General features: G+C 51.8%; 1 protein-coding gene across 1 annotated transcript in view; it reads right to left on the bottom strand.

Moving 5' to 3' along the window:
- Positions 1–18,429, bottom strand: part of Efcab6 (EF-hand calcium binding domain 6) — a 203,149-nt gene that overhangs the window by 1,248 nt on the left and 183,472 nt on the right. The window contains exons 27-31 of the mRNA XM_036207668.1: positions 14,692–14,919; positions 6,154–6,396; positions 4,978–5,128; positions 4,606–4,790; positions 434–583 (exon numbers count right to left, since the gene is read on the bottom strand). Of these exons, the coding sequence (XP_036063561.1) occupies positions 434–583; positions 4,606–4,790; positions 4,978–5,128; positions 6,154–6,396; positions 14,692–14,919 (957 nt within the window). The remainder of the gene's footprint in view (positions 1–433; positions 584–4,605; positions 4,791–4,977; positions 5,129–6,153; positions 6,397–14,691; positions 14,920–18,429) is intronic.

The raw sequence follows: 18,429 nt of genomic DNA on the forward strand, positions 1-18,429 counted from the left end.
GCAGACTCAGAGTTATGTGGCACCCAGGATTAGCCGAACCAAATGGCACCACTCTACTGTGCACTGTGGGGTGCAGTGGGGCTCCCTGTGTGGGAGGCTGTATCACATACACACTCTTGGGCTGTCCCAACGGTCCCAAGACCCTGATAGGACATGGAAGTAGGTCCTAGGCATAGACAGGGGCCTAGCAAAGGAAACAAAGGTACTGTACACACACACACACACACACACACACACACTCACACACACACACACACCCTGGAAGTTTCCAGAAACCTTTAGGGAAGAGAAGCTGTAACCTGCAAGTATGGAGTAAGGAGACCACAGCTGCGGCCGCCATGGGCAAGCGCAGGGGCTCTTTTGAGCTTTCCATGCTACTGACCTTTCCAGGCTGCCTGCTCCAGGCGCATAGCCACAGAGAGCAGAGTCTTACCTTCCTGAAGTCAGCCACACTCAGGAGACCTGTCCCGCTCTCATCATAGGCCTTGAAGGTACGCCGCATGGGCCTCCAGCAGTGAACAATCTTGGGCTGGATCCGCAGCAAGGCTGAGTAAAAGGATGGAGTCTCCACACCGGCTTCTTTCTAAAACCGAGATTAGGGAAGAGCTTGGGAACTGGGTGGGCCTGGAGGACACACTGCACACCATCCCCTCAGCTGGTGGCCTGGAGGACACACTGCACACCGTCCCCTCAGCTGGTGGCCTGGAGGACACACTGCACACCATCCCCTCAGCTGGTGGCTTGGAGGACACACTGCATACTGTCCCCTCAGCTGGTGGCCTGGAGGACACATGCACACCGTCCTCTCAGCTGGTGGCCTGGAGGACACATGCACACCGTCCCCTCAGCTGGTGGCCTGGAGGACACACTGCACACCGTCCCCTCAGCTGGTGGCCTGGAGGACACACTGCACACTGTCCCCTCAGCTGGTGGCCTGGAGGATACACTGCATACCGTCCCCTCAGCTGGTGGCCTGGAGGACACATGCACACTGTCCCCTCAGCTGGTGGCCTGGAGAACACATGCACACTGTCCCCTCAGCTGGTGGCCTGGAGGACACATGCACACCGTCCCCTCAGCTGGTGGCCTGGAGGACACATGCACACCGTCCCCTCAGCTGGTGGCCTGGAGGACACACTGCACACTGTCCCCTCAGCTGGTGGCCTGGAGGATACACTGCATACCGTCCCCTCAGCTGGTGGTCTGGAGGACACATGCACACTGTCCCCTCAGCTGGTGGCCTGGAGAACACATGCACACTGTCCCCTCAGCTGGTGTCCTGGAGGACACATGCACACTGTCCCCTCAGCTGGTGTCCTGGAGGACACATGCACACCGTCCCCTCAGCTGGTGTCCTGGAGGACACATGCACACCGTCCCCTCAGCTGGTGGCCTGGAGGACACATGCACACCATCCCCTCAGCTGGTGACCTGGAGGACACACTGCACACCATCCCCTCAGCTGGTGGCCTGGAGGACACACTGCATACTGTCCCCTCAGCTGGTAGCCTGGAGGACACATGCACACCATCCTCTCAGCTGGTGGCCTGGAGGACACACTGCACACCGTCCCCTCAGCTGGTGGCCTGGAGGACACACTGCACACCATCCCCTCAGCTGGTGGCTTGGAGGACACATGCACACTGTCCTCTCAGCTGGTGGCCTGACTCTGCTCCGTGTTTCTGCAATGAGGGCTGTTCAGATTGACCACCTCAGGGGTGCAGAGGCTTGTGGGAACACCTCAGAGTCACCACAGTCTGGGGGGAGGGGACCATCTTCCTACCTCCGGTTCTCAGATGGAACCTTGAGTCTGAGGGAGGGAACATGATCCCAGCTCTCATCCAGTCACGGTAGGTCCCATGTGCAAGGACAGGGCCATGCAGACACTAGGCCAATTTCAAAGTCATACTGAGGCAAGACAAAGAGGAGACCTTCCAGGAGGCTCTTGTGATGCAGGGCATTTGGGAGGCTACAGGGTGTGATGGGTAAAGGAAGTACCACCAAACGGCTTATTCCTTTAGGTACTAGGGATGAAAACAGGACGTCTGAGTATTTTATCCCCAACACACATCTGCATGCCATGGTGGTGACCTACAGGCAAGAGCAGCCAGTCCCAGGAAAGCCTAGTTGCAACATGGCAATACCTAAAACAAACTAGTGAGGTTATGTTACTTTCAGTTCATATGTAAATTAGCACCTGGGAAGAAGACCCCCCCCTCACACCCAGGGCCCCAGAGCTTGGCTAGCTCACAATCTGCCCACCTGTGAGGGTCCTGCCTAACCTGGCTCACCCTTACTGGTGCCCAGCCCAACCCAGCCCAGCCAACCCCGCTAATGCCTGTGGCCCAAACTGCCTCCCCATGCCATGCCTGCCCTCTCTGTTCAAAGTCCTGAGCAAACTGGAACCCCCAAAGGGGGAATGTCCCTTTCAGCTTCTCTGCCATGTGGCTTCTGAGCTGAGGCTGTGGTACACCGTGGCCAGGATGGCACAGGGATCCTTTCTCTTAGGAGGGTGGGGTGGGCAGGGAGCCTTTCCAACCAAGGAAGGAGAAACCATTCTGTACTCGATGGACACCTGGGGCAGGGGAGTCCAGTGGGTATGTTCTGGGATAACTGGCAGGAACCCAGAGCTCCCATCCTGGCCCTCCAGACTGTCTAGGGATGGGGAAAGGTTGGGAGGTCCCCTCTACTCTAGAAGAGTGGGTCAAAAGAGGCAGCAACACACTCTTCTCCACAGAGACCCATCGTCTACTCCGCATAGACCATTCTAGCTCATTTCTAGAAGGGGAAACTGAGGCCAGAGGAGCAGAAGGAAACTAAAGTAGGGGAGGCTTTGCAGGGTACAAGATTCCCCCATGGTCCTCCAACTAGGTTCCTGGGCCCCAAGAGACTCCACGGAGGACCAGAACATCATCTCCGTTCCATGGGGCTGGGCTAGCTTCATGGACACTTGGCTTTGCCTTTAACTGGCTCCTACAGGTAAGCAGCATCGGGTACTGGATCTCACCTAGAACTTTCTGTGTGTGGCTTCCTGCATGGCTTTTAGGATGGACCGTTTGCTCCAGGCCCTCTGATGGCTGCCCAGGTGGGGGTGGGGGTGGGGTGAGGTCATCAGCCCCCACTGAGGCTATACGGAGATTGGAACTGGATTTGCTTGCTCCTGGGCCTGTGTGAGCTGCTCAAGCAATGCTCCCCACTCTACTGCTCAGCGGTGTTCCCAGCCCAGCGGCACTCGACACTCCTTATCTAACTCAGCATTACAGACTATGGAAGAGGAGCCTAGAACGCACTTTGTAGTTCCATGTTCGGGAGGAGTGTGAGCAAGGCTTAGGGCGCGATAGAGCTTGGAGAAGCGCTGGATATGGTTTTCATGACTACTTCACAACTGAGAAGGAAAGGGAAGAGCCAGGGATGCTCCCCTGGTTGGGTCTTAGTGTCTTTGCCATCTTTTGAGCCTACAGCCAAGTGCTGGTGATGAGACAGGAAGATTATTGCCAGGAGTTTCAGGCCAGCCTGGGTCACACGGTGAGTCCCTGTCTTCAGAAGCTTTGTCCACCAACCAAGAAAGAGAAAAGGCAAGCAAGAATAAAATGAAGAAAGGAAGGACAATCACAGACGATGAGCAGGGGTGGTGTGGTGTGGTGGGGTGGGTGGTGGTGGTGGTGGTGTGGTGTAGTGGGGTAGGTGGTGGTGTGGTGGGGTGGTGTGGTGGGGTAGGTGGTGGTGTGGTGTGGTGTGGTGTGGTGTGGTGTGGTGTGGTGGGGTGGTGGGGTGGTGGGGTGGGATAGGTGGTAGTGTGGTGGGGTGGGGTAGGTGGTGGTGTGGTGGGGTGGGGTAGGTGGTGTGGGGTAGGTGGTGGTGTGGTGGGGTGGGGTAGGTGGTGGTGTGGTGGGGTGGGTGGCGGTTGGGTGTTTGAGTTGCTCAAGCCCCACCCACACTCAGCCCGGGCTCCACCCCCGGCTGCACATTCACAGCCAAGTTCTGAAGGGTTAATTTGGCTGTGAGCCCTGGGACCCCACATGCCCACTTTGCCTTTTCTTTAACTCCCCAGGGCACTGTGCAGGGAAGAAGCCCTGCCTCACCCCGAGAAAGACCACTGTGGGTAGATGGCTCCCACCAAAAGATTTTCAGCCTCCAGCCCCCAGGATGTATCTTTAGACTCTGCCCCTCAGAGTTCCAGAAGCAGAAAGAAGACTTCTTTCCATGATTTTTAAAGAAATTGAGCTTCTAGGACATTTTAAATGTCACAGTTAGCTCTGATGTCCTCCAAGTCTTATCTTTACCCCTTTTACCTGTAGGAAAATGCCTTGACACACAGGCCCTGCCATCTTAACTGACCTGGCGGCCACCTCCTACCTTCCTGGCCTTTGGGTACTAGGGAATGAAGATGAAGGGCCTCTCTCCCAGCACAGATCCTGGGTAGCCAGAGATCCAAGGGGCATTTGTGGGGAGGTTTGCAGTGACATCTGGGGACACCTGTCAGGAAAGTCCTGGCTGGTGGCAGGGCGGGGCCAGGCTCTGACCAGCAGGCCCTGGGGATCCTGTGTGATCAGGTCCACCTGTGCCTGGTTCGGGACCCCACGGTCTCCAGGACGAAACACCTACCATCTTGTCTGCATTCTGGATCCTCATCCTCCGCATCAGGGAGGTCTCCTTGGCCTTCAGCAGGAGGACGCAGCTCTGGATGAAGTCGCAGTAGGCGAACTTGCCATTGCCCTTCAGGTCATACTTGACAATGAGCTGCTGGCTCTCTTCCTTGCTAATGTCCAGCTTGAACTTCTCGACAAGTGCTGAGGACCAAGCAGCCCACAGTGCAGTTGGTGGGGATTCACGTATTCTCGCCCTCATTTGGCCAGTGGCTGGCTCCACCCATGAATACCCCCACAGGCTCCTCCCATCTCCCCCCCCCCCCCCCCATCCCCATCCCAGGGCCAGCAGGACGGATGGATATCTCCCCAGGGGTGGAGTCAGACGGACCCAGGAACTCCGCTGCCTTCACGCTCCCTTGCTTGTCAATGTCCTTCTCCTTGCATTCCTTCAGGAGATCACGCCAGCAGCCCTGGATCTGCTTGCGAAGCTTGCTCTCAATGGGCTCACAGTTCTGCAGGGGTGGGATGCCCACTGGGGTCTGTGGGGAGGGAGGCAAAGGGTCTCTCAACTGGAGGTCTCATGGGGAAGTCATGGGAACCACAGAGTGGACCTGAAGGTCCAGCTCTGCAGGTGCCAGGAGAGGAGATGACCTTACTTCCACCCGCGAGCCATCTGAAGCCAACCCATAATAAGCAGAATAGCTTTGGAAAGAAATACATAGCCATGTTTTAGAGGACAGCACTTCTTCTTGCCCTTCCTAAATCCCAGAAACTCCCTGAATTCCTTGGCTTGGGACTCCCTCCACCCTTAAGAGGCAGCCTTTCTGGGGCCTAACTCCTTAATGCTATGCTTGTTTCCCCAGATTCCCAGTTCTACATTCCTCTGACTTCCCGGGAGACCACATTCACTGTCTGTCATCCTGAAATCTGTGACACCATAATCCTCTTAAGTGGGGGACCTTTGTCCATTTTGAGCTGTAGCAAAAACCCAGTGCCTAGTAGGTATACAGAAGACAGTGCTAGAGCACATGATAGGCACTCTGTCTGGGGCCATACTACTCCACACGGCGTAAGCACACAGCAGCTGCCTTGTGGGCATGTGTAGTGCGGTCTCAGTTGCCCTGCCCCAGAGACACTGTCATTCTGTTCAAGGGCAAGGCAGGCATCCCCAGGAGCCTCCTTCTGGCAAGCCTGGGATGACTCAGTCTAGGGCTCAGGGCTCTGTGTCTAGGAAAACACCCTAGGCCTCACCTGGCTCTGGTGTAAATTGGGAACACATTCATCAGTATGGAAGGTCAGGGGACTGTCCTTCTCAGAGCCAGGCTTCCTGCCTATGGATGCTGTGCCCTACTCCTGTGTCTACTTCCCCTTCTGTCTCTTTCCACCCTGCCCCCCCCCCACCCTTCCTCAAACTACCCCCTACTTCCGCCAGAAACTGATACTAGAGCCTCCCCAAGAACCTAGTCTCTCAGTCACCTGCAGTCTGAGGGAGAAACTCTGGGGCCCCTGTGTACATGGACCTGCCTGGAGGTGACATGGGGCACATATCGGGCTGGGAACTCACACAGGGATGACTCCGTGATTTCATCCCAGATCTGGAGTCCCGCGAAGGGGAGCAGAGGGTGGATCTGGTTCCTTGGGAGACCTCAGGGGCACTGCTTCCCCTCTGGGCAACGGTTGAGTCTCCAGAGTCACCTGCGGCCATGGGCGGTGAGGGTGCTCTCTCGGTCCCGAACCTGCTGAGGAAGTCCTGGTACTTGAGCCTCCCCTTGGCGTTGACGGGCATCTCGCTCCACAGCCTGTCAAACTAAGAGCAGCAAGTCAGTCCCAGGGGAGTGTGAACCCAGCAGGAGAGACCAACTCTTCTCCCGGGAGTCCTGGAGGAGTGGGGCCAGAGGGGACAGGAGGTGACTGTGGACCAGGGATCATGTCATTTTAAAAAAATTAAGAAAGGAGTAAAAAATCCATTTGGTCTCTGCAGGACAGAAGCCTCTGGAAGACTGTGGGGGGAAAAAAGGCAAGACAAGGGGGTTATTCATGGCTTCCGCAGGACATTTTTTAATTGAATTGGGTCCTCAGTGAGCAGTTTAAGGCCATTAAATCTTGTGATTAGTCACAGTGACCGAGCTGTGGTGCATAAAAACATTGTAGGAGAAAATGCAAATCAAACCGGGCCCCACCTTCATCCCTGGGAAGCCGCCGGCCTCATTTCTCAGCTGTCCCTGTACACCTGAGGCACAGCGGCTCTAAGGTGCCACCGCCCCAGCCACTGCCTTTACATCCACAATTTACTTCACCCCATAGGTAAGAAATATCCCTTTTGCAAGATGGAAAGGAAGCATTTGGAAACCGGGGAGAAGTTTATGGCTTTGCGTGGTGGCTGTCTGACACCACAGACCTTATGAAAACTACACACAGCAGGGGCCAAAGCCACAGGAGGGCTTCCCACCCAGCCGCCTTTGATGGCTATAGGACTTTGAGGGAGCCTAGAAGAAGCGCTCTTGTTCCCCACAACCTGACCGCTTGCAAAACCCCCAGCTGACAGAGCCTGGCTCTCAGCCTTCCAAGGGACAGACAGAGGCTAGGAGGCTAGGGTGGGGGACAGTTTCCTGTTCCCCTTGCAGTCTAGAGGTCACCAGAAACTTAGTTGGCCCCTGGGTATCTCCTGGGGTTATCCACAGCAAATGAATGAAAGTGACCAGCTCTCGGGCTCCATCTAAAGTCCCCAAAGGCTTGCGAGCTGCCACACCAGCCTAATCTTGGGGTCAGACATGTGGGTGCATCTCTGGGATTGGAGTTAGGTACCACCCTGACCTGGGAATCCTCAGGCAGGAAACTGCCATGCGTGGGATTTACAGATAGACATACCAAACATATTCCCAGAGGTTGGTATCTGGGGCTGAGAGGATTGGCAGTCATTGAGAAAATGAAAAACAACCCATGATGGGTAATAACACTCCACATAACTGATGAGCTTGGAGGTGGACTAGCCTAGGGAGCAGAACCCCTGTCCCCCCCCAGGAAGTCTGCTAAGCCCTGCCCACAGACTTCTGACTCAACTTCAGAACCTACAGGAAGATTTAAAAAGAATATATTGAAAATGTACAAGATTCTTCCAAAAAGCAAGTGAAGTGGGCCAACTCACACCTGGAGCAACAGGACCCTAGTGATCCACCAAGCAGCCTCTGCTTTACCCCAGGCTAGCCCTGGTCTCCAGACTCAGCCAGCATCTTTCAGTAGCCATGTGTAGTTTTTTTTTTTTCCCCACTCTTTGGGGGCTACCATCCAGCTCCCAAATAAATACATGGAGACTTATTCTTACTTATGAATGCCTGGCCTTAGCTTGGCTTGTTTCTAGCCAGCTTTTCTTAAATTATCCCATCTACCTTTTGCCTCTGGGCTTTTACCTTTCTCTATTCTCTATTCCTTTCCCTCTTACTCTGGGGCTGGTTGGGTGGTTGGGTGGCTGGCCCCTGGTGTTCTCTCCTCCTTTTTATGATCCTCCCTTTTCTATCTTTTATTTATTATCTCTGCCTTGCATTGCAGCCCTGCCTACCCCTCTCCTGCCTTGCTCTTTATTAGACCAATCAGGTGGTTTAGGCAGGCAAAGTAACACAGCTTCACAGAGTTAGACAAATGTAACACATCTTTACAAATTAAACAAATATTCCACAGAGAGGGGAATGTAACACATCTTAAAATAACGTTCCACAACACTGTGAGTCTCACAGTGTTCACCCATCTGGCCACTATGTAGACACAGCCTCAGCTGCCAGCTGGGATGATCACTCTCCTGAGCCATTTGGCTGCAGGCCTCCCTCCTGCCTGCTCCTAGTCCCTACTCTCCCATGGCACTCTGAGGAACTCTCTCTATCATCACAAAACCCACATCCTCGAGCTCCCTCTGAACCCAGCTCTGGCTGAAGCTGCCCCTGAGGATCATGGGAGTCTCTGAATTCTCACAGCTCCTGTGTGTCAGGTGCAGAGCTAGACAAGGCCTCCTCTATTTGCCTCCCAGCAAGGATACATGTAGCAACACCTTGCAGGCTCTGGCTTTATCCTCACCATGCCTTCTGTTGTCATCTTTGGCCAGTGAATTCCTGAAGACAAGTGGCAGGTCCCCGTCAACCCCAACTCTTTGTCTTAGTAAATCTTCTGCTGCCGTGATAAAACACCAACAGAATGTTGCGCTTGTGTTAGCCACTCAGAGGGCCACTCCTGAAGACTGTCTGCAATGCCCCTGGACTCTTATCTTCACTGTTCTCTGGTCCTCCTTGTCCCATTCTGTTCCCACATTCTCCTTGAGACCATCTGCATGTCCATCTGCCCTCTGTTCCTCACCTGGCCTCTGGTGCCCACTCCACCTCTCGCTGCACTGAGCTCTCCTGGCAAAGCTGGTTTCATAACTAAATACAACAACAGGGTAACAGCTCCCAGATAGACTCAGCCTGCCAATGGCATTCGAAAAAATAAAATCACCACAGACATGAAGGAGCAAGCCAAGGCTGACTCTGCCTTCAGATATCACAGCTGTCAGTGACCATACCTAATTGTGTTAAAAATCAAGCATTAGAATTAGCAATGAGAAACACACAATTGACAGACACTTGAAAGGAGGGGAAAAGAAAGTTCCTTGAAATGAAAAAAATGCAATCATTGAAAAAAATGTATTAACAGGTCACAATCAAATGAACAGATCATAATCAGCAGAAGAAAGGTAAAGAAAACAATGCTGAACAAATACTAGTAGGGTCAGTGAACCCTAAGGGTTTAATTTGTAGAGAAAAATTGCAAGATAAAGATAAAATATTAATAACAATACCATGAAATTCAAGAAGACTATTGAATCACAGCAACTCAATAGCCTCACAAACCAGAAAGCAAGGGGACCTAGTTTAAAAACTGCTAAGAGGTAAGGGCAACAGCCAGTTATTGACTAGGAAAGTATGTAGCTTTTGACAAATAGGTAGGAAAGGGGGTTTCCTTATGTCAAGAAAATATATTTTCAAACAATTTAAAGGAAATGAGCATGGCAGGATACTTAATATTGACAACAGAAATAAATGGAGACAACAGCAACAACAATAAATGTAAATGAGTCAAACACCCATGTAAAATGGCAGGGATCACTAGAGAGGATGTTTAAGAATCCATTTATTCATAAGCCTACACACAAAACAGAATTATCAGGGGCGTCAAAGATTTGAAGAAGTTGAAATAGATATATCAAGTAGGCACTAAATTTAAAAAAGGCTCAGAGGTCATGCTACTATCACACTAAATAGACTTTAAGATTAAAAGCTATTTTTTTAGAACTTGAAACATCTAACACTGAGTTACAAGTATCCACATTTCTCAGCCATTGCTGGACCAAGCTAACTGAGAGAACAGAGATTCTGAGGCTAGAAGTAACAGCTGGTTTCAATCAGCAGGTGTAAAATGCTTCATAATGCTCCATTCAAAACATACTATCTAGCTACAAATGAAACATTTTTAAAGAATGACCACACATCCAATCTCAGATAACTAATAACTGATAAGATCCAGTACCATTCTCTAACTAAAATCATGTTCATTTATAAGTTAATAACTCTTTAAAAACATATTCATTCAGGAACAAAAAAACACCCGTATTTCTAAATCAAAGGACCCAAGATGGGAATAAGAGACTAGGAGCTCCATTATAATTTTACAACTATGTATCAAAATTTGGATGCAGCTAAAGTAGTAATTAGACAGAAATGTACAGTTTTAAGTGCCTATTATGGGAGGAAGAGCAGCTGAAATTCAAAGCCTGCATCCAACCTATGCCAAAGCAGAAGGAACAAGAGAGAGGCTGTCAATGCAGCAGGAAGCTGGGAGAGCTGAAAGCTGATCCTCAGAAAAGATGAAGAGCACACACGGCTGTAGCGTGAAGCTAGGGGAAACCTAGTATGGTGTGGTCCAGTGGTGTGGCACATACAGCAAGAACTGAAAGAAGACACAGATTCTATGGTGAGTCAGTGGATGCCAATCAGAAAAGGGAGAAAAAGTGGACAAATTCATGTAAAAATGTAAGCCACCAAAATGGATGAGCCTGGGTGGTCCTGTAACCATCAGAAGAACATGCTGGCAGTTAAACCCCCCATTATGGAAAACTCTGGGTCCCGGAAGGCTTACTGGCATTTTTTACTTTCAGGAAGCTGTCAGCCCAGTTCTGCCCAGACTCTTTTGACAAAAGTACATAGCCCTAGACTCTATTACACAGCTGGTGTACTCTTGATTCCAACAAGACACAAACTTGAGAAAGTACAGATGTCACAAACATCAACACAATTATTTTTAAGTTTAAAGGGAGGGGAGGGAGGGAGGGAGTATGTGTACATGTTTGTATGCACACGTGGGAGCCTGCCAAGGCCATTGAGGGCACTGAGTTTTCTGGAGCTGGCATCATAGGAAGTTGTGAGCCATCACATAGGTCAGAACCCAACTCAAGTCCTCTGCAAGAGCAGCCAGTGCTCCTAACCACTGAGCCATCTCTGCAGCCATGGAAACACTTTCAACACACCCTAACGAAACTGTGCATACAACAGAAGCATACGTTTGCTTTACTATTGTGCTACCTATCAGCACAGCTCACTGTGTTGAGAAAGTGAATAAGAAAAACTAGATGCCTATCTTGATATATGTACACACATACAGGAAGCATTTGATACACGCAGTGCCCACCCATGGTTGCTGGGTTTTAGAAAAACAGGCATACAAAGAACTTAACAATTGACCGGGAGCTCCTGACATTTGATATATGGAAATGTCTCTAGGGAAAATAGTTCTAACCTTGGAATACTGAAGCAATCCTGGTCAGTCAAGGCTAGAACAGGGAAGCCATTGTCACGGCTCTGTTTGGAAAGACCATGGGATCTAGGCTTTGCTACAAAGCAAGGAAAAGGAATAACAGGCAAATGAGTTGGAAGGACACCTGCCTGCTGTTCAGAACTGGCTTGAGGTATCAGCTCAGGGAATCAGCTGACAAGTCATTACAAAATGACTGAGTTTAGCAAAGCGGTTATGACAACAGCCGAGAAAACGTAAACTGAAGGTATGAAGTTCTGAGTGTTTCCTTACAATGGAAGATCCCACACAGCAGCAACAGTAGAGCACAATGGAGGATAACAGACATGGACAGGAAGAGAGGGAGTCTGGGACAGCAGACAGGGAGCTCAACCAGTGCAATCCACTAAGTGTCATGGGTTCCCCTCCCCCACCCCCTGGAGGCAGGAACCCACCAACACTGGCAGGGAGCTGGTGATGCCCCTGCCTCAGTACTGGTATTGCAGACATGCACCACTACATGGCTTCCTGGGGAGCCGAGGTGACTGTCGTGTATATGCAGATGGGTACATATACATGTGCATACACACATATACACATATTCACATATGTATGTGACACTTACACACTCATGCAAACATATATATGCACACACAATTCACATCCAGCACCTCCCCAGCTCCTCCCCAATGTCACTTGGTCTTTTCTTCTACTCTCTCCTGTCTCCCAGACTTCTCAATCTGTTGCCCCCAAGCTCTGCCTGCCCTTGGCACCCTCAGCCTGCTTCTTAGGTCCTTAGCCATGTCCACTCTCACCTTGCCCACCCTCCAGCCTCTGCCTTGGCACCCACCTTTACAGCTTCCTGCAGACAGCTCATCTTGAACCGCCTTGCTCTGTCCTGCCCAACACCAACACCTGGATCTACTGCCGCCCACAGTGAACACAGCCACTCTCACGGTGAGCACTGGTGCTGGCACATCCCGTGGGGTTCAGCTCTGACACCCTCAGAACCCCTCCTGGTGCCCTCTGTCAATAGTCAGCCCCTGGTCCCTGCCCTTCATCTGACTATCTCCACACAGCAGCCAGAGGACCACTGTTTGAAGCCACCGATCAGGCCAACTGGCACAGGGTAGGGCCACCCTCTCACAGCCCTGAGTGAAGACAAAACGCTCCCACTTGGCTCCTGTCCTACAGGATAGACTCCAGACCCCCTCCAAGCACTGGTCTTCCACCAATGGTCCAACCACATCGCAGCCCTTGTCATCCAGGTCCCCTCTGCTTCCAGCTAACCCTACCTAGTAACCAGGTCTTCCCCTCGAGGCTACCTGCTCAGAGTGCCTCCCCGACCCTTCGAGTTACAGGCATATTTCCCACTCTTTCTGTACCCTTTTCCTGCCCTTAGAGAAATATACAGCATTGCCATTGGCAAAGATACTGCCTATTTGACTCAGTATGTTTACTATCTAAAAGTTCTCTGAGAATGCAGGCCCTTCGGGGACGGGGTGGGGCTGCTTTGCCATCAGGCTGCTGCTCCTGGCTGTGCTGCTCTGTTTCTGTGGGCCTGCATCCTGTTGTCAGGGAGACCAGGGTCCCCAGCAGGTGCCTGGCCATGGCCTCTCAGCTGCCACAGGCTCCTTCCCAATAGGGAGTAGCCTGCACGTCTTCATAAGCACCGCTCTTCTGGCCTCTGATGTCCCTCCTCTGCTAGGATGCTTAATCTTGAGTGTCCACTGGACAGGCTCTAGCATCACCTAGGAGATGAGCCTCTATACACGTCTGTGGAGAGTCTTCTGGATTAGAGTAATTAGGGTGGGAAGACACACCCTAAATAAATGTTATCTGATGGGCTGGGGTCCGGGGCTGAATAAAAAGTAGGAAGTGACCAGCAATCACCTCTCTCTGCTTCCTGGCTGTGCACACAACATGGCCGGCTGCCTCAAGCCTCCATTGCCTTGCACTCCCTATCGTGACAGGCTGCACTTTCAAACCATGAGCCAAAATAAGCCCTCCCTCCCTCATGGTGCTCTTGTCATGGCGACAGGGGGACAATCCTGCCATTGACAGCTGCCCGGCACCACCACTCACGCAGGAGTGGGCTCTGCTGCCTTGGGACATGTATTTGCTGCACACCAACATGGGTGGCTATGTTCCTAGAGACTGGCTCAGAGGCCAAGGCTGTGATCAGGAGACCAGGGGCAAGGGACCTGGGAAGAAGCAGGGCGCTGGAAGGGCTGAGTGGGACATGGCTAGCTCTGCCAAGTGGGGCTGGGAAAGGCCTGCCTCTGTTTAGAATCTGGAAGGAGTAGGCAGTGAGAGATGCAGGGGCCAGGTCCTGGCAGAGGCAGAGGAGGAAGCTGGCTAGGAGGGAAGGGTGCCAGGAGGGCCCAGGGAGGAACACCGGGGAAAACATAGAGATGCCAACCGACTTTTCTGAGTCACACAGCTGGACGGGCGCACAGCTGCGTAGACGCAGAAGCCTGGGTTGATTTACTGCCTGCAAACACCTTTCTCATGCTAGGGGTGTCTGTCTGGGGGGTAAAATCACAGATAAATGTCCAGAGATACTCCCTCCTGATAAAGCTGTTCTCTTTCCCTGGAAGGTTGATTGCACTCACAGCTTTCCAAGCCACGTCCCTTCCCCCACTCAGAGCTCTGGAAGTCAGGAGAGCTGGACGCCTTTGAGTGTGAGACAAGGTTTTACAATGCAGGTGAGCCAGGTCATGGGGACAAGATGGCAGTTAAGTGGTACTTAGCACTCTGGCACCATCCCCAACACACTTGGCACAGCATGCTGCCCCGGGGTGCTGCAGAGAGAGGGAAAGCCCTGTCAATCATGCCAGCGCCAGAGGATCACAGATGCAGGAGACTGGGAGCTGAGGCTGATTTTCACAGTAAAAGGGACATCAAGCTCACCCTGCCTGAAATGGTGTGGTTCACAGCTGTTGTAGCAACAGCCGCTCCTGTGAGTTTCAGTATGAGTTAGCACAAAATAAGACCTTAGCAGGGCGTGGTAGCTCATGCAGGCACTCCCAGCACTGGGACACCTAAGCAGAAAGATCACCCCAAGTTTAAGGTAAGACTGGTCTAAGTTCCGGGTTATTAAGGATTATGTACTGAGAGCTTATTGAAGAGGAAGGGGGGAGGTAGAGAAGGAAAAGGGGGGGGGGGAGGGAGGAGGAAAAGAAAAGGGGAGTGGGTTGGGGTGGAAAATGAAACATTTAAAAAAAAAACAGAGTGCAGCTTAGAACTCTCTGCTCCAACAACGGCTTGGGATGAGCAGCCGCAGTCTTACCTGCTCATCCGTCAGGATCTGGACATGGCGGGTGCAGACAGATCTGAACTCATCTCTGGAGACTGTGTTGTTTTTCGAGGTGTCGAAGTTCTCAAACTCCTGGACGATGGTGTGATAGTGGGAAGCCACTGCCTTGTGCATCCGTGCCAAGATGTCTCTGTTGGCCATTTCTTTGGGAGGTATGGGGGGTGGTACCTTGGGCATGTTCTCTGCCCACTCATCAGCAGTCTGCATAGAACAGAATGGAAAACGATCCACTGAGTAAACAGTAGACACCTCTTGTCTCTGGGTGCAGAGAGGCATAGCTTAATAGGCTAGAGAAGAACAGATGCATCATGATTTCTAATGACAGGTCAGCCCAGCTGTGTGGAAGCCTGGGCTCACTTGCCATGAAAGTGGTCCCCAGGGTGGCACTCTGCCCTTGGAAGGTGGGTTGTGGAACACTGAGAAGCCCCAGGGAGGGTGCACCATATACTCTCTCCTGTTTCCTCCTGATGGCTGTCTTTGGGTTCATTTAACTCAGGAAAGAGCTGGGGAGATGGCTCAGCTGGTAAAGTGCTAACCACATTAGGTTAGCAAAAGGACTTCTGGATCCCCAGAGGTGTGCCCTGTGGTGGCTGGAGCTGTCCGTGGTGCTGGGGAGCCCAGCAGAGAGATGTGCAACCTGGGCCAGGATCAGGGGCTTCCTAGACCAGGGCAGGATCTTTATAATTATGAGCAGGCAAGGGGCTTGCAGATGAAGGCTTGAAAGGAGGGCTACTCTATCTTCAGTGCCTGGCACTTCACTAGGTGATAGATGGAGTGGTAAGCAAGAGGTAGTCACTTATGAAACATGAGCATGAGCAAAGGGGCCAGGAAAGCAGGCAGGGACTCTTAGTTTATTTTGGAGCTGGCCAGGTCAGGTCTCTGGGGAGACTGGGCACCATGATGCAGCCAGGCTTGGGAGGCCCAACATGAAAAGGTGTGTGTTAATAGAGTCTTCAACCTCCTGCAAGGTAAGAGACAGCTTTGACAAGGACCTCCTTGCTGAGTGGGTCAAACCTCCTAAAGTTAGACCTGGGGAGGGAAGGTGGTACTTGGATGGTATAGGGGACCTGGCCAGTGATAACCCAGGGGTGAGAGAATTCAAGAGATCCAGTGCAGGAATACTGGCACTGGTCCCAGCCCTGGCCCTGGCATATCTTGATGATGGGTCTCATTGTGATCCTTGCTTGGATACTGGCCCTTATTGTGGATACCAAGGCTCAGCAGGCCTTGATGGCAGATCCTCAGAAGTGGTATTCCAATGTGACCATGCTTTAAGTGATCCAACAGCAATGTCTGCACTCTGTCACTGTCTGGCAACATGTTTTATGGAACTGTAGCAAATCCCAGCAGCAGCTGGGAGTATCCTTGGAAAGACAGACACATACTTCCATGTAGACCCTAGCCCTGACCATCCAGGGGTACCAGAATCTCTTACATGCCCACTGGAAGTCATTTGTGAGGTAAAGGAGCATCTTCTCTCACTTGAGAAAAATCGAAGTCGAATCACTAGTGTGTCCCATGCCTTTCAGAAGTCACATGGTTGGAAGTGTGTGTCCCAGAGCTGAGCATCCCCATTCCTGCCCTTCACAGTGTTTCAGTACCCAGAGACCAGAGGGTACCCTCCTGGCGTGGAGTCCCTCCTCTAAGTCCAAAAGCACACTTGAAACACTGGAGCAGTTCAGCGTGGAAGAAAGGCAGGCCCAGGGCTAGTTTCAACTTGACTCCACCTCTGCCTGGCTGGGAGGATCTACAAAAGTAGCTTGCCCACTTTTTGCCTATTTCCTCCTCTACTGGGGATGGGGACAAAACTGACCTGAGGTAATGACTGTATGGTGACTGAGATGACCATGAGGTGCAAGTCATGAGGTTGGTTCTCTCCTACCTTTATACAGGTTCTGGTGATTGGACTCAGGTCTCCAGGATGGAGCATCTTTACAACCTGTACCTACTGCCTATCCTATATAGTTGGGCTTTATTTATTTTATGATTTATCTATGTAACCCAGACTGGCCACAGACTCAACATCCCCATGTCTCAACCTTCTCCATGGGGGGGGGGGTCGGGTATGATACAATGCTTGGCCTACTATACACATTTTTAGAAGACCTACCTTTTGAGACAAGAAGATGAAGAATAAAATGTTGAAGACATCATTCTTGTTTGATAAGGCCAATTGGCTAGAAAGTTTCTGAACAACTTAGGAAAGTGGTCCTATCCCAGGCTAAAACCACAAAGGTAAGACCTGCTTTTGAAAACACTAGCTATGGATGACTTATTAGCTGAAGTGAGGAGAATTCCACATCACATTAACTGAACACATGGGTGAGATCCCAAGAGTGCTGGAGCCTCCTGAGAGAAACCTGCATTTACCAAGACAGGGATGAGTGGAGAGCAAGGCCATGCTCCTGATGGAAAGAGTCGGATTCATGCCACAAAGCCCCTTTCAAGTTCTAAGAAAGTATCTCTGGGCTCAGTGGGTAAAGCATGCTGCATAGGCCCATGGACCTGAACCAGATCCCTAGGGCTAACCCTAAAAAGGGGGCAGGGTGGTTGCCCCTGCAACCCCAGCCTGGGAAAGTGGAGGCAGGAGCATCCCCAGGGTTCATGGGCAGCCAGCTTAAACTAACAGAGTCTCAGGACAGTGGGAGAGCCTATCTCCAAACAAGGTGGATGGCGCCTGAGGAATTATAGCTGAGGCTGTGCATATAACCTATCCCCCTCCCTCCCTCCTTCCCCCTCTCCCTCCCTCCCTCCCCCTCTTCCTTCCTCCCTCCATCCCTTCCTCCTCCTCTCCACACACACCTTCACTGGATATATGGGAAGGAGTGGCCAGGAATCAATAGACATTTTGGCAATTACACTGATGATTAAAAAATATGCAGCCATACAATTTAGGAAAGGCTAGCAGCAGGAGGGGCTGACCCACAAGATACTGAAGCTGGCTGTAACCATCATCTAGTAAGAGTCATGGAGCTTGGCCAAGAGTCCGTCTGCGTTGCTGGGTATCGGCTCTGCCCACCCATGATGGGCCATCAGCCCCCTCCATGGGGTCTTTCATCAAGTGGCTGTTTGTCACAACTGCCTTAAGTAGATGGCCCTGGTGAGGGACAGAGCCCAACCAAGATGTGGCTCACCAGTTTCATCAGATTCCTCTCCCAGGAGCACCAACAGTGAAGTGTGAGCCTACATGGGTTCCTCCTCAGCAAATGGAAGCCCTCTCTCTATCCAGCCCTGAGGTCTGCTGCCACCCGGGGTTGACTGTTTTCTGACCCCACATCCAAACCATTCACAAACCCCAACAGCTGAGCCCCGTTCTCACCTCACTGTGACAGTCTCTTGTGCCCACGTTTGGGCAGGCTCCCTCAAGGAGGCTGGTTACCAGAAGTGACTGTCCCTTCAAGGCCAGACCCTCAAGGGCTCCACGCCTCCGGGACAAGAGGCCAGCCTCACAATGGGCTCCTGCTTTCTGTGACCTCATTCACTCTGCTGCAGCTAAGGGCTCCTGTTACTTGCAGGCTACCACAGGTGCAGCACGCTCGGGGAGCCTGCGCACTCTCGGTCCCCATTCCTCCTCCAGTCTGTGGCATCCGAGACCCAGCCACTTGTCCCCGGCTGGTTCCTGTCACATTTCTCTCTGATCTCCACGCTCAATTTTGCTTTCTCACTCAGACAGATGAACAACTTCAGAGAGAGCAAGAGCTCCAGGCCTCT

Source organism: Onychomys torridus, chromosome 16 (genome assembly GCF_903995425.1).
Source record: "Onychomys torridus chromosome 16, mOncTor1.1, whole genome shotgun sequence".
In the NCBI taxonomy this organism is placed as follows: Eukaryota; Metazoa; Chordata; class Mammalia; order Rodentia; family Cricetidae; genus Onychomys; species Onychomys torridus.